This window comes from Lepidochelys kempii, chromosome 6 (assembly GCF_965140285.1).
Source record: "Lepidochelys kempii isolate rLepKem1 chromosome 6, rLepKem1.hap1, whole genome shotgun sequence".
Lineage (NCBI taxonomy): Eukaryota > Metazoa > Chordata > Testudines > Cheloniidae > Lepidochelys > Lepidochelys kempii.
In genome coordinates, this window is record NC_136385.1 from 95667739 (window position 1) to 95681706 (window position 13968).

Sequence of the window (13968 nt, forward strand, 5' to 3'; positions counted from 1 at the left end):
AGATAAATATTGTAAATCAAGATCAGACATGCAGTCAGACTGGAAGATTCTGTAGGAAGTTTTCATTGCCTTGATCTGTCTGAAAAGGAAAAGCAACTCCAAGGGTCCATTTGCACTCATGCTGCTATGCTGAATTAGGAAATGCTCCCCTCAAGTCATTTTTTCAATGCCCCAGTTGATCTGAAGTGGGTTGGAGAAGGGATTTAGCTGTTTGATTAGTTCATAAACCCTTAAGCAAATGGAACTATGATACTTTACAAAACATTTAAATTTAAAAACAATAACACTACTAAAGAGAGGTTTCAGAGTAACAGCCGTGTTAGTCTGTATTCGCAAAAAGAAAAGGAGTACTTGTGGCACCTTAGAGACTAACCAATTTATTTGAGCATGAGCTTTCAAAATAAATTGGTTAGTCTCTAAGGTGCCACAAGTACTCCTTTTCTTCTTACTACTAAAGAGAATAGACAACTATTGTAGATGCAAGAAACGAAACACCGGGGATAAAACTAATGACACAAAAAATGAACAAGAATCCCAAGCTGCAATGAAGAGTTTAATAATTGTACGGTTGTGTTTTAAAGACACCCTGACATGTGTTGTTACAATTTATTATTATTTTACATTTTTATTGTTTCCCAATCTCTTCAGGCAACTGTTCCAGTTTATCAATAAAAATACCACCTTCTAAAGATCTTGGCTTTATTGTCCAAAACCTCCCTTTTAACTGTGCATTCTCCTACGCACAATGGAACTTGACTTGTTCAAAAGACACTACAGTTTGGAGTATCTATTGCAGTCCAAGAAAATGAAAATGAAAAATAAGTGGGCAGGAGAATCATGAAGGCACAGCACAGTAGCTTGGCATCAAGGTAAAACGTGAAGAGGCTAGTGTACCTGTCACAAAATCTGAAAAGGACCAGCACTGGTACTATCCTGTTTACTGTGAGCCACTGAATAAAGTTAACAACAAAAGTATAAAACTTAGTAAAGCTCAAGAGTCAAAAGATAATTTTGGAGTTCAGACACTTAATTCATAAATCCTTCAGAACTCTTGGGTGTACTATATGGGCCTGGTACCTTGTTGCTTAATTTAACAATTTGATTCTGTACTACTACTTTTGACTTCTCAACCTCTGACTGTACCTCATCTTTGCAATCCAAAAAGAGTAGATATCTTAACTACCCCGTGGGAAAAATTTATGCAGAGAAGTCTTTAGCTTCTCCACAATAGCCTTATTCTTCTTCATTGCTCCTTTTACTACCTTTTAATGCAACAGACCTAGAGCTTCTTTCACAATATTCCTGTTTCTAACATAGTTAATTATGTCTTATTTGTTTTTTATATTTATGACTATTTGCTTTTCACGTTTTATTTTAGCCCTTTAACTTCCATACTACATGTTGCCTGGTGTACTTTTTGCTCCTCTCAAATGTTTTCATATGGGTTTGATTTTTATTTTCTGAAAGACACCTGCTTTGCTTGAATAAACCTCTTGAACCTCATCATTTAGCCATACTAGTTTATTTCTTGCCTTCCTATTCCTTTTGAGTTCAAAGGAATGCATGCCTTCTGTGACTGTTACAGTATGCTTCAATAGTATTCCAGTGCTGGGTCTAAGGTTAAAAAATGTGAGCTTTGAAGACTAATGTAAACCACTAAGTGCTAATAAAGTTAACCACTTCACTGCTGGATGACATACTAAATTCTGTACATCTAGCAAGGGTTTGCCATAGGAAATTCAACCATACCTGGCACACTCCAATGCTTCATTTATTTGAATGGACATTTCATTGGAAATTGCTGCCAGAACACACACACATGCAGTAGCCGCATGGAGATTTCCAAAGCTAGCTGGGATGAAAATTGTACCTAAATTTGAGATTTTACTCAGTGTTATGGGAAAAACAAATATATTCCAAGAAGATGAATCAACCTAATGAACTAGAGTAAAAACACAAAAATATATACACACATATATACATATTACATCACATATGTGTGCATAGCTCTATAATTTTCTTCTGAAACATCTGGTCTTTCAAGGAACTTTTCTAAATAATGGAATTTGCTTTCCTGGCAAAGAAAATTGAGAAGTGCTTTCATACATTTCCCCCGGCACTTGCATTGTCCTTATATATGTGCCCACATGGAGAGGGGCCAAACATATAATATAAACAGAGCAACTGCCAACTGAGACAAATTCAGTACAGCTTGGCTCACTCCAAAGGGAAAGCACTTGTTTTGCTGATGAACTGCATTTGCCACCTACAGAACACAAGAGTAATTGGGTTGAATCTCACTGGTGGCTATAGTAACATGAATAGAATAGACAGCCGGAAGTACAACCACCAGATGGAAGACTGCTAGCCAGTTAAGTCTGCTTTATTATCAGTCTAGCTATTGGCTGGCCGGAAGCAACGCAGCAGTGTGGTCTTACTGATGAGCAGTCACTGTGTGGCTGTGGGTTTCCTCTATGTGGATTTAGGAGAAAGACATTAAGGAGGAAGGTTACCAAAAAATAAAGCTTCTTCAGTCTAATTAGTAGATATACCTGTAGAGCTCTCATTTCTTCCTCTCTCCTGTGAGTCTTCTCCAGCAGATCTGTAAGAAAGACACAAAACACAAAGCAATGAGAACTGAGTTACTTGTTATTAAGCTCAACTTGAAATGTTAGCGCCTGATAAAGAAAACCTGTAATAAAGATGTCAAGTTTTTGTATGAAATGTCATAAAAATGTGCCCTGTGAAACTGAAATGTGTCACTGATAAGAATGCTGCCAAGCATGGGCTGCTGAAGTGATTAAAAACTATATATAAGAAGGCAATTTGACTCAGAAAGCCACTGAATGGGATAGAGTTTAATTCAGACAAAAAGATATATTTACTTCTAATTTTTCTTTATTTTAACACTTGTATCGGAAACGACCAAAGAGATCTTTTCTGAAAACTGATTAAAAATAGGAAAGAGATCAAAGACATTCAATTACATGTCATCATTCACTCTGGAGTAAATTTTTATGGCCAAGTTACAACCCCTTGAAGAAAAGGACACTTATTAATAGAAGTGCAGTCTTAATCACAGTCACAATAATTATCACCTTTCACCAGGAGGGAGTGAAAAAAACATTTGATCATGCAAATGACAATCTCCCTGAAAGATCAGCGCCTGACAGGAAAAGTACTCACCAGAGGAGAACTCACTCTCTTGCAGTCTATGCACCATGACACCTTACATTTTGATATTCACTTATGTAACAACCACCAAAATATACTCGACAGTTCATGTTGTTGTGCACTTGCCAATTGCAGCTCCATATAGGATTTGTCACATGAGTTGCACTACTCTTGGTTTCACTCACATACTCTGGGAATACAATTAAACTCAGGATATAGTGTGTGATGTTCACAGTTCTATCTGGGAAAGCTTGACAGGTGACCTCACAAAGTCCTCAAGAAAAACAGAATTGACTATTCTAACACATTTTTCTTTCTAACTACTGTAACTGACAAAAATCTCAGTTCAGAGTCTGGCATCAAACAGAAAGAGTATCCCAACAAAGTCAGAGATAGTTGTGCTCCAATATGCTGGGATGAGGAAATAAGTTAGTTTGAGAGAACTTCAACTGCCACAATAGCTTTGTGGGAAAGTACGAATGGAGTCTCAAGATGCACAGCTCCCCCCTGATACCGCTCAGGGAAGGAGCAGTGGATTGTCAGATCTCCAAAAGCACCTATGCAGACTTAGTGGGAGAAAGAGTCCATTCATACAATTTTCAGAGTAGCAGCCATGTTAGTCTGTATCAGCAAAAAGAACAGGAGTACTTGTAGCACCGTAGAGACTAACAAATTTATTTGAGCATAAGCTTTCATGGGCTACAGACCACTTCATCGGATACACAGAATGGAACATATAGTAAGAAGATTTTATATTATATATATATATATATACATATATATATACATATATATACATACAGAGAACACGAAAAGGTGGAGTAAGAGGCTAATTAATTAAGATGAGCTATTATCAGCAGGAGAAAAAAAACGTTCGTAGTGATAACCAAGATGACCCATTTAGACAGTTGACAAGAAGGTGTGAGGATACTTAACATGGGGAAATAGATTCAATATGTGTAATGACCCAGCCACTCCCAGTCTCTCTTCAAACCCAAGTTAATGGTATCTAGTTTGCATATTAATTCAAACTCAGCAGTTTCTCGTTGGATTCTGTTTTTGAAGCTTTTCTGTTGCAAAATTGTCACCCTTAAATCTTTTACTGAGTGGCCACAGAGGTTGAATTGCTCTTCTACCAGTTTTTGAATGTTATGATTCCAGATGTCAGATTTGTGTCCATTTATTCTTTTGTGTAGAGACTGTCCAGTTTGGCAATGTACATGGCAGAGGGGCATTGCTGGCACGTGATGGCATATATCACATTGGTAGATGTGCAGGTGAATGAACCCCTGATGGCGTGGCTAATGTGATTAGGTCCTATGATGGTGTCACTTGAATAAATGTGTGGACAGAGTTGGCATTGGGCTTTGTTGCAAGGATAGGTTCCTGGGTTAGTGTTTTTGTTGTGTGGTGTGTGGTTGCTGGAGAGTATTTGATTCAGGTTGGGGGGCTGTCTGTAAGCAAGAACTGGTCTGTCTCCCAAGATCTGTGAGAGTGAGGGATCTTTTTCAGGATAGGTTGTAGATCTTTGATGATGTGTTGGAGAGGTTTTAGTTGGGGGCTGAAGGTGATGGCTAGTGGCATTCTGTTATTTTCTTTGTTGGGCCTGTCCTGTAGTAGGTGACTTCTGGGAACTCTTCTGGCTCTGTCAATCTATTTTTTCACTTCAGCAGGTGGGTATTGTAATTTTAAGAATGCTTGATAGAGACTTTGTAGGTGTTTGTCTCTGTCTGAGGGATTGGAGCAAATGAGGTTGTAGACATGTAGGTAAGTCTATCGGTCAGTAGGTTTCCAGTATAGGGCGGAGTTTATGTGCTTAGAGCTTCATTTGCACATAGTTCACTGGGCAACAAGGAACCAAAAGCATCCATAGTGAGAGCTATTTTAATTATTTTTCCTGTATGCAACAGAGCTTTCCTTCTTTTCTTGGTACTCTTATTTTTCTTACTCAGTCCACAGTATTTAGTATTACACATAGTAAAAGTTTCTCAATTTCCCCCTTTGCCACTGTTTCTTGAGAGTTACGAGGAATCATAATCCAGGAGAGAATGAGTATAACAGTAATTTGTCCTTGCTACATACTACTGTTACACTGAACACAAAGGGACGTGGAAAAAGCCTTCTTGGAACAGAAGACTTTTTGGTGGCCATCACCCACCTCCAACCCAAAACCATGATTACCCCCTTGGGATGGCCTGATGAAATAGATTCTGCAGAAGAAGATACTACAGAGAGTAGTATTCCAGACCAATCAAAGAACAATCAAACCACTGCATGACTCTGGGAGGACAACCTTTAGGGAAAGGGTCACACTAGAGGAGAGGGAGATGAATTTCTGGTATCGATGGGGTGCTTCACACAGTTCAGATGGGGTTTCTGATAACACCACAGAGACCGTTGCTGTCCAAAATCAAAAAAGGGATGAGAAAATTGGACAGGACTAACATCATTCAGAAAATACACACGAAGGCAAGATTTCAGATGGAATCTCTAAAACCCATAATAGCAAGTCTCTCTCAACATACCCATACCGGAGCATCACTAGCAGTAGATATGCTTCTACTATTACAAGGGACTCTTCCAGCAAAAAGCCTTCTCTTTTGTCCTAATGACAGTCTTGAGGTATTTTACCAAAATACCAATGGTTTTAGTAACAGTCCTTCTACTCATTCCTATACAACCTGCTAATCCAAGCTTTCTTAAGAAAAAGGCCATTCAAGAAACAAACACCCAAATCATTCCTATAAAAGCAAGTATGTGGAAAACTAGATTCAAGCCATCCAATCCTGACATAGGCTGCAACACCTTGGTAATAACTCCAGACAGAGACAAAGCCAAGGGCTCTATTTAACATCCTACTTGGTGCAGGAAAAGAAGTGAAGGGCAAAGGTGGTTTTATTCCACTTTTTCACCACCCCATATTCTTGGGTTATTTTTGTCTCCTCCATAATTTAGAGCAGCATGGCTATTGTGTTAGCCAAGAAAAGGCAGACCGCAGTGGTGCTCTGGTGATATCCTCTTCCACCTAAACATACAAGGGTCTAAAGACTTAAAGAATATTTTCCTCTGGGAGTTTCCTTGCTTAGACCCTTGGAGAAACATAGAAACATAGGGCTGGAAGGGCCCTCAAGAGATCATCTAGCCCAGCCCCTTGCATGGAGGCAGGACTAAGTATATCGAGACCATCCCTGGTGGGTGTTTATCTAATCTGTTCTTGAAAACACCCAATGACAGGGATTCCACAAACTCTCTTGGAAGCCTATTTCAGTGCTTAACCATTCTTATATTTAGAGAGTTTTCCCTAACATCTAACCAAAATCTCCTTTGGTGCAGGTTACACTCCTTACTTCTCCTACCTTCAGTGGATATTGCAGAACAATCACAGTCCTCTTATAACAGCGCTTAACAGGTCCTCCCTCAGTCTTATGTTTTCAAAATTAAACATGACCAGTTTTTTTAACCTTAGCTTATAGATCAAGTTTTCTAAATCTTTTATCATTTTTGTTTCTCTCCTCTGGATGCTCTCCAGTTTGTCCATACCGTTCTTCAAGTGTGGTGCCCAAAAATGGAGAAAGGAATCCAGCTAAGATCTCACCAGTGACAAGTGGAGCAGAACAATTACCTCCTGGCTTACATATGACACTCCTGTTAATATGTCCCAGAATGATATTAGCCTTTTTTGCAGCTGCATCATATTGACAACTCATTTTTAATTTGTGATCTGCTATGACCCCAGATCTTTTTCAGCAGTACTACTGCCTAGCCAGTTATGATCCACTTTTTGTGCATTTGATTTTTTCTTCCTGAGTGTAGTACTTTGCCCTTGATTTAATGAATTTTTGTTGATTTCAGACTATTTCTCCAATCTGTCATTTTGAATTCTAATCCTGTCCACCAAAGTGCTTGCAACTCCATCCACAAATTTTATATGCATACTCTCCTCTGCATTATCCACATCATTAATGAAAATATTGAATAGTACCAGACCCAGGACAGACCCCTGCGGGATCTAGATGGTTATAAACTGTTCAGGAAGGACAGACAGGGCAGAAAAGGTGGGGGAGTAGCACTGTATGTAAGGGAGCAGTATGACTGCTCAGAGCTCCGGTATGAAACTGCAGAAAAACCTGAGTGTCTCTGGATTAAGTTTAGAAGTGTGAGCAACAAGAGTGATGTAGTGGTGGGAGTCTGCTATAGACCACCGGACCAGGGGGATGAGGTGGATGAGGCTTTCTTCCGGCAACTCGCAGAAGCTACTAGATCGCATGCCCTGGTTCTCATGGGTGACTTTAATTTTCCTGATATCTGCTGGGAGAGCAATACAGCGATGCATAGACAATCCAGGAAGTTTTTGGAAAGCGTAGGGGACAATTTCCTGGTGCAAGTGCTAGAGGAGCCAACTGGGGGGGGAGCTTTTCTTGACCTGCTGCTCACAAACCGGGAAGAATTAGTGGGGGAAGCAAAAGTGGATGGGAATCTGGGAGGCAGTGACCATGAGTTGGTTGAGTTCAGGATTCTGACACAGGGAAGAAAGGTAAGCAGCAGGATACGGACCCTGGACTTCAGGAAAGCAGACTTCAACTCCCTCAGGGAACGGATGGGTAGGATCCCCTGGGGGACTAACATGAAGGGGAAAGGAGTCCAGGAGAGCTGGCTGTATTTCAAGGAATCCCTGTTGAGGTTACAGGGACAAACCATCCCAATGAGTCGAAAGAATAGTAAATATGGCAGGTGACCAGCTTGGCTTAACGGTGAAATCCTAGCGGATCTTAGACATAAAAAAGCTTACAAGAAGTGGAAGGTTGGACATATGACCAGGGAAGAGTATAAAAATATTGCTCGGGCATGTAGGAATGAAATCAGGAGGGCCAAATCGCACCTGAATCTGCAGCTAGCAAGAGATGTCAAGAGTAACAAGAAGGGTTTCTTCAGGTATGTTGGCAACAAGAAGAAAGCCAAGGAAAGTGTGGGCCCCTTCATGAATGAGGGAGGCAACCTAGTGACAGAGGATGTGGAAAAAGCTAATGTACTCAATGCTTTTTTTGCCTCTGCCTTCACTAACAAGGTCAGCTTCCAGACTGCTGCGCTGGGCATCATAACATGAGGAGTAGATGGCCAGCCCTCTGTGGAGAAAGAGGTGGTTAGGGACTATTTAGAAACGCTGGACGTGCACAAGACCATGGGGCCGGACGAGTTGCATCCGAGAGTGTTAAAGGAATTGGCGGCTGTGATTGCAGAGCCATTGGCCATTATCTTTGAAAACTCGTGGCGAACGGGGGAAGTCCCAGATGACTGGAAAAAGGCTAATGTAGTGCCAATCTTTAAAAAAGGGAAGGAGGAGGATCCTGGGAACTACAGGCCAGTCAGCCTCACCTCAGTCCCCGGAAAAATCATGGAGCAGGTCCTCAAAGAATCAATCCTGAAGCACTTACATGAGAGGAAAGTGATCGGGAACAGTCAGCATGGATTCACCAAGGGAAGGTCATGCCTGACTAATCTAATCGCTTTCTATGATGAGATTACTGGTTCTGTGGATGAAGGGAAAGCAGTGGACGTATTGTTTCTTGACTTTAGCAAAGCTTTTGACACTGTCTCCCACAGTATTCTTGTCAGCAAGTTAAAGAAGTATGGGCTGGATGAATGCACTATAAGGTGGGTAGAAAGTTGGCTAGATTGTCGAGCTCAACGGGTAGTGATCAATGGCTCCATGTCTAGTTGGCAGCAGGTGTCAAGTGGAGTGCCCCAGGGGTCGGTCCTGGGGCCGGTTTTGTTCAATATCTTCATAAATGATCTGGAGGATGGTGTGAATTGCACTCTCAGCAAATTTGCGGATGATACTAAACTAGGAGGAGTGGTAGATACACTGGAGGGCAGGGATAGGATACAGAGAGACCTAGACAAATTGGAGGACGGGCCAAAAGAAATCTGATGAGATTCAATAAGGATAAGTGCAGGGTCCTGCACTTAGGACAGAAGAACCTAATGCACAGCTACAGACTAGGGACCGAATGGCTAGGCAGCAGTTCTGCGGAAAAGGACCTAGGGGTGACAGTGGACGAGCAGCTGGATATGAGTCAGCAGTGTGCCCTTGTTGCCAAGAAGGCCAATGGCATTTTGGGATGTATAAGTAGGGGCATAGCGAGCAGATCGAGGGACGTGATCGTTCCCCTCTATTCGACATTGGTGAGGCCTCATCTGGAGTACTGTGTCCAGTTTTGGGCCCCACACTACAAGAAGGATGTGGATAAATTGGGGAGAGTCCAGCGAAGGGCAACAAAAATGAGTAGGGGTCTGGAACACGAGTTATGAGGAGAGGCTGAGGGAACTGGGATTGTTTAGTCTGCAGAAGAGAAGAATGAGGGGGGATTTGATAGCTGCTTTCAACTACCTGAGAGGTGGTTCCAGAGAGGATGGTTCTAGACTATTCTCAGTGGTAGAAGAGGACAGGACAAGGAGTAATGGTCTCAAGTTGCAGTGGGGGAGGTTTAGGTTGGATATTAGGAAAAACTTTTTCACTAAGAGGGTGGTGAAACACTGGAATGTGTTACCTAGGGAGGTGGTAGAATCTCCTTCCTTAGAGGTTTTTAAGGTCAGGCTTGACAAAGCCCTGGCTGGTATGATTTAACTGGGAATTGGTCCTGCTTCGAGCAGGGGGTTGGACTAGATGACCTTCTGGGGTCCCTTCCAACCCTGATAGTCTATGATTCTATGATCTTAAAATATACGTCCTCCCAGTTTGACAGGGAACCATTGATGATGACTCCTTAAATATATTTTTTCAACCAGTTGTGCACCCACCTTATAGTAATTTCATCTTGACCATATTTCCCTAATTTGCTTAAGAGAATGTCATGTGGGATGGTATCAAAGCCTTAATAAAATCAAACTATATAATGTTTACAGTTTCCACCCTATTTACTAGGCCCGTAACCGAGTCAAAAAAGGAAATTAGGTTGGTATGGCATGATTTGTTCTTGACCAATCCATACTGGTATTACTTATCACCTGATTATCCTCTAGGTGGTTACAAACTGATTGTTTAATAATTTGTTCCAGTATCTTTCCAGGTATCAAAATTAGGCTAATTGGTCTATAATTCCCTGGGTTCTCTTTATTCTCCTTTTTAAAGATAGGTACTATGTTTGCCCTTCTTCAGTCCTCTGGGAGCTCACCCATCCTCCATGAGTTCTCAGAGATAATTGCTAACAGTTTCAAAATTGCTTCAGCTAATTCCTTATATACCCAAGGGTGAATTTCATCGGGACCTGCCAACTTGAATACATCTAATTTATTTAAATATTCTTTAACCTGTTCCTCCCCCCTTGCTAATTTAATTGTGTTAAGTAGCTAGTTAAAAAAAAACTTTTTAGTGAAGACTGAGACCAACAAAATTAAAGGTATTAAAATGAAGGCATTAAACACCTCAGCCTTCTTAATATCATCTGTTATTAGCTCTCATTCCGCCCTAAGTAGTGAACCTACACTTGCCTTCATCTTTCTCTCATTTATAGATTCATAGATTCCAAGGCTAGAAGGGACCATTGTGATCATCTAGACTGACCTCCTGTGTAACACACGTCATAAAACGTCCCCAAAATAATTCCTAGAGCATATTTTTTAGAATAAACATCCAATCATGATTTAAAAATTACTAGTGATGGAAAATTCACTACAATAATTGATAAATTGTTCCAATGGTTAATTACCCTTACCATTAAAAAACTGCACCTTATTTCTAGTCTGAATTTGTCTTGCTTCAACGCTGGATTGTGTTATAAATGGACGGTGTTAGAACTTTTTCTGCTAGATTGAAGAGCACATTATTAAATATTTGTTCTCCATGTAGATAGTCATAGAACTTAATCAAGGCTCCCCATAACCTTCTCTTTGTTAAGCTAAACAGATTTGGCTCTTTGAGTCTATCACTGTATGGCATGTTTTCTAATCCTTTAATCATTCTTGTGGCTCTTTTTTAAACCCTCTCCAATCTATCAACAGCCTTCTTGAATTATGGGCACCTGAACTGGATGCAGTATTCTGGCCACAGTTGAACCAGTGCCAGCTATAGTGATAAAGTAACCTCTCTACTCCTCCTGGAGATTCCCCTGTTTACGCATCCAAAAATTGCTTTAGCTCTTTTGGGCACAATGTGATATTTGTTTAACTGATTATCCACCACCACATCCAAATCTTTTTCAAAGTTACTGATTTGTAGAGTAGGGGTTCCCCTCCCATAAGCACGGCCTACATTTTTTGCTCCTAAATGTATACATTTACATTTAGCCATTATAAAATGCATATTGTTTGCTTGCACCCAGTTTACCAAGTGATCCAAATTGCTCTTTACTAGTGACCTGTCCTCTTCATTATTTACCACTCCCCCAATTTTTGTGTAATCTGCAAACTTTACCAGTGAGGATTTTGTGTTTTCTTCCAGGTTACTGATAACAATGTCAAATAGCACAGGGCCAAGAACCAATGCCTGTGGGACCCCACTAAAAACACATGTTCTACGACGATTCCCCATTTACAATTACATTCTGAGACCTATCCATTAGCCAGTTTTTAATCCATTTAATGTGTGACTTTTTTATCATTCTAGATTTTATAATCAGAATGTCATGCAGTACCAAGTCAAATGCTTTACAGATATCTAAGGGTATGTATACACTCCAAAAAAGACCTGCGGCAGCAAGTCTCAGAGGCTGAGTCAACTGGCTCAGGCTCCAGGACTAGAAATTGCAGTGTAGACACTGGGCTTGGGCTGGAGACAGGGCTCTGAGATTCTTCACCATCATGGAGTTTCTGATCCCGGGCTGCAGCCCAAGCCCAAACATCTACACTGCAATTTTTAAGCCCCGCAGCCCAGGACCCACAAGCCAGAGTAGGCTGACCTGGGCTCTGACAGTCAGTGCTGTGGGTTTTTTATTGCAGTGTAAACAGACCCTAAGTATATTACATCAACACTGTTACCTTTATCAACCAAACTTTTCATCTCATCAATAACATATCACGTTAGTTTGAGAGGATCTATTTTCCATAAACATGTGTGTGACACTCTGAACCTCAAACTAGCACCCTGTAATCCCCAAATTCATCATATGGTTGCAATATTTCATACAAAAGCATGCCAGGTTTAAGATACTATATGAAACTCAATGTTCTGTCAAAATATATATATATATCATTATTATGTATGAAGTTACGAGATTTTGCTATAAGGTTGTTATTGAAATGTGTTGTGAATTTGGGAGATGCCCACTGCTAGCTCTCCAGTGACAACAAAGGTGATGACCCACACCCAAATGGGTGTTAAGCAACCGTCACGAGTCATTGACCAGTGGGGGAACTGTAAATAAGGGATATACAGTTCAAAAAGAGACAATTGCACAAGCACCACACAATGGAAATTATTTAACTCTGTGACTCAGCAAGCCTCGCCAGAACATATTTGGGCCAGTATCTTTCCTGGGACATGAACTGAGAGTATAAAACAAGGGACAGCAGCATCATCAGACCACGTCTCGCCTCCCTCACCCATGCTGAAGGCAACAAGAATGCTGGGAAGACAAAGACTTGAACTGAGGAGATTGGTCCCAGGCTGAGAAGGAAATTTAGACTGTGTATTAAGAACTGTCAGTTGCCTGTAACATCTATTACGGTGAGAAAAACTGATTCAAATCTTGCTTAGTCTGATAAAGTTTAGAATTTAGACTGCATTTTTACTTTTATTTCTTTTGTAACCATCTTTGTCCTATATGCCTACCACTTATAATCACTTAAAATCTATCTTTCTGTAGTTAATAAACTTATTTTAATGTTTTATCTTAACCAAGTGAGTTTGTCTAAGTGCGTGGGTAACCTGTTTAGATTACAAAAGCTGGTGCATGTCCACTATCCTTTGACAAAGTGGCAAACTAATTAATGAGCTTGCATTGTTCAAGAGGCGGTCTTGAGCGGTATAAGACAGTACATTTCTGGGATGCAAGGCTGGGGGGATTTGCTCGTGTTTCCCTGTGTATGGTTCAGGAGTGGCTTAAAGAGCATTCATGCAATTTAGCTCTGTATGCTGGTGGCTGAATTATAACAGCATCTGGAGAGGTTTGCTGTCTAATATAGAACAAATATTTATTGAAAGCTTCTGCTTTATCTGCATTATTATTGATAATTTTACTATTCCATTGAGTAATGGATCAATACCATTGTCGGGAATCTACCCCTCCTCCTGACCCAATACAATGTAAAAACCTGCTCCTTATTGTCCTTAACTTCTCTGACCAGAGATTTCTCCTCATATGCCTTTGCTTCCCTTATCAATTTTCCACAATTCTGATTTATATTCATTATCAATTTATGCATTCTTCTATTTGTGTGCATGTGTGTGTATAAGTAAAAACAGCTGCCTTCTCCTCCTCTCTAAACCTAGTCAGTTTTTTAAACCAGTATGACTTTCCCCCCTTAATTATGGCTTTTTTTGGAACATCTAGTAAGGTGTTAAATGATTCTCAATTATCATTCAAATTTTTCTGATTAATTTCTTTCTCCGAGCTGATTTGGCTAATAATGGTTTTCAGCTTTGTAAAATTGGTCCTACTGAAGCATCAAACATATATATTACTGGCTTGGACTTTATTCTGTTTGCATATAATGCATTATTCCTAACGTATTTATAGAACCTCCTCTTATTACCTTTTACTAGGTTTAACTCATTCATGGCCAGCAGTTTGACATAGTCATGGAGAATTCATTTAGAACAATCAGAAATTCCACAAAACCTGACTGAAGTCAGTGGCA

At 40.3% G+C, this 13968-nt stretch overlaps 1 protein-coding gene across 7 annotated transcripts in view; it reads right to left on the minus strand.

Annotated features, from left to right (window-relative positions):
- Nucleotides 1-13968, minus strand: part of CEP128 (centrosomal protein 128) — a 446273-nt gene that overhangs the window by 95962 nt on the left and 336343 nt on the right. For 6 of the 7 annotated variants that reach the window (XR_012159510.1, XM_073349335.1, XM_073349339.2 and 3 more), the window contains one exon: nt 2553-2602. Coding sequence is in view for 6 of the 7 variants with exons in the window: in XM_073349335.1 (XP_073205436.1) it covers nt 2553-2602 (50 nt within the window). In the remaining variant the exon portion in view is untranslated. Of the gene's footprint in view, nt 1-87; nt 181-2552; nt 2603-13968 lie in introns of those variants that run through there. The other variant, XM_073349340.2, reaches the window with a different exon arrangement.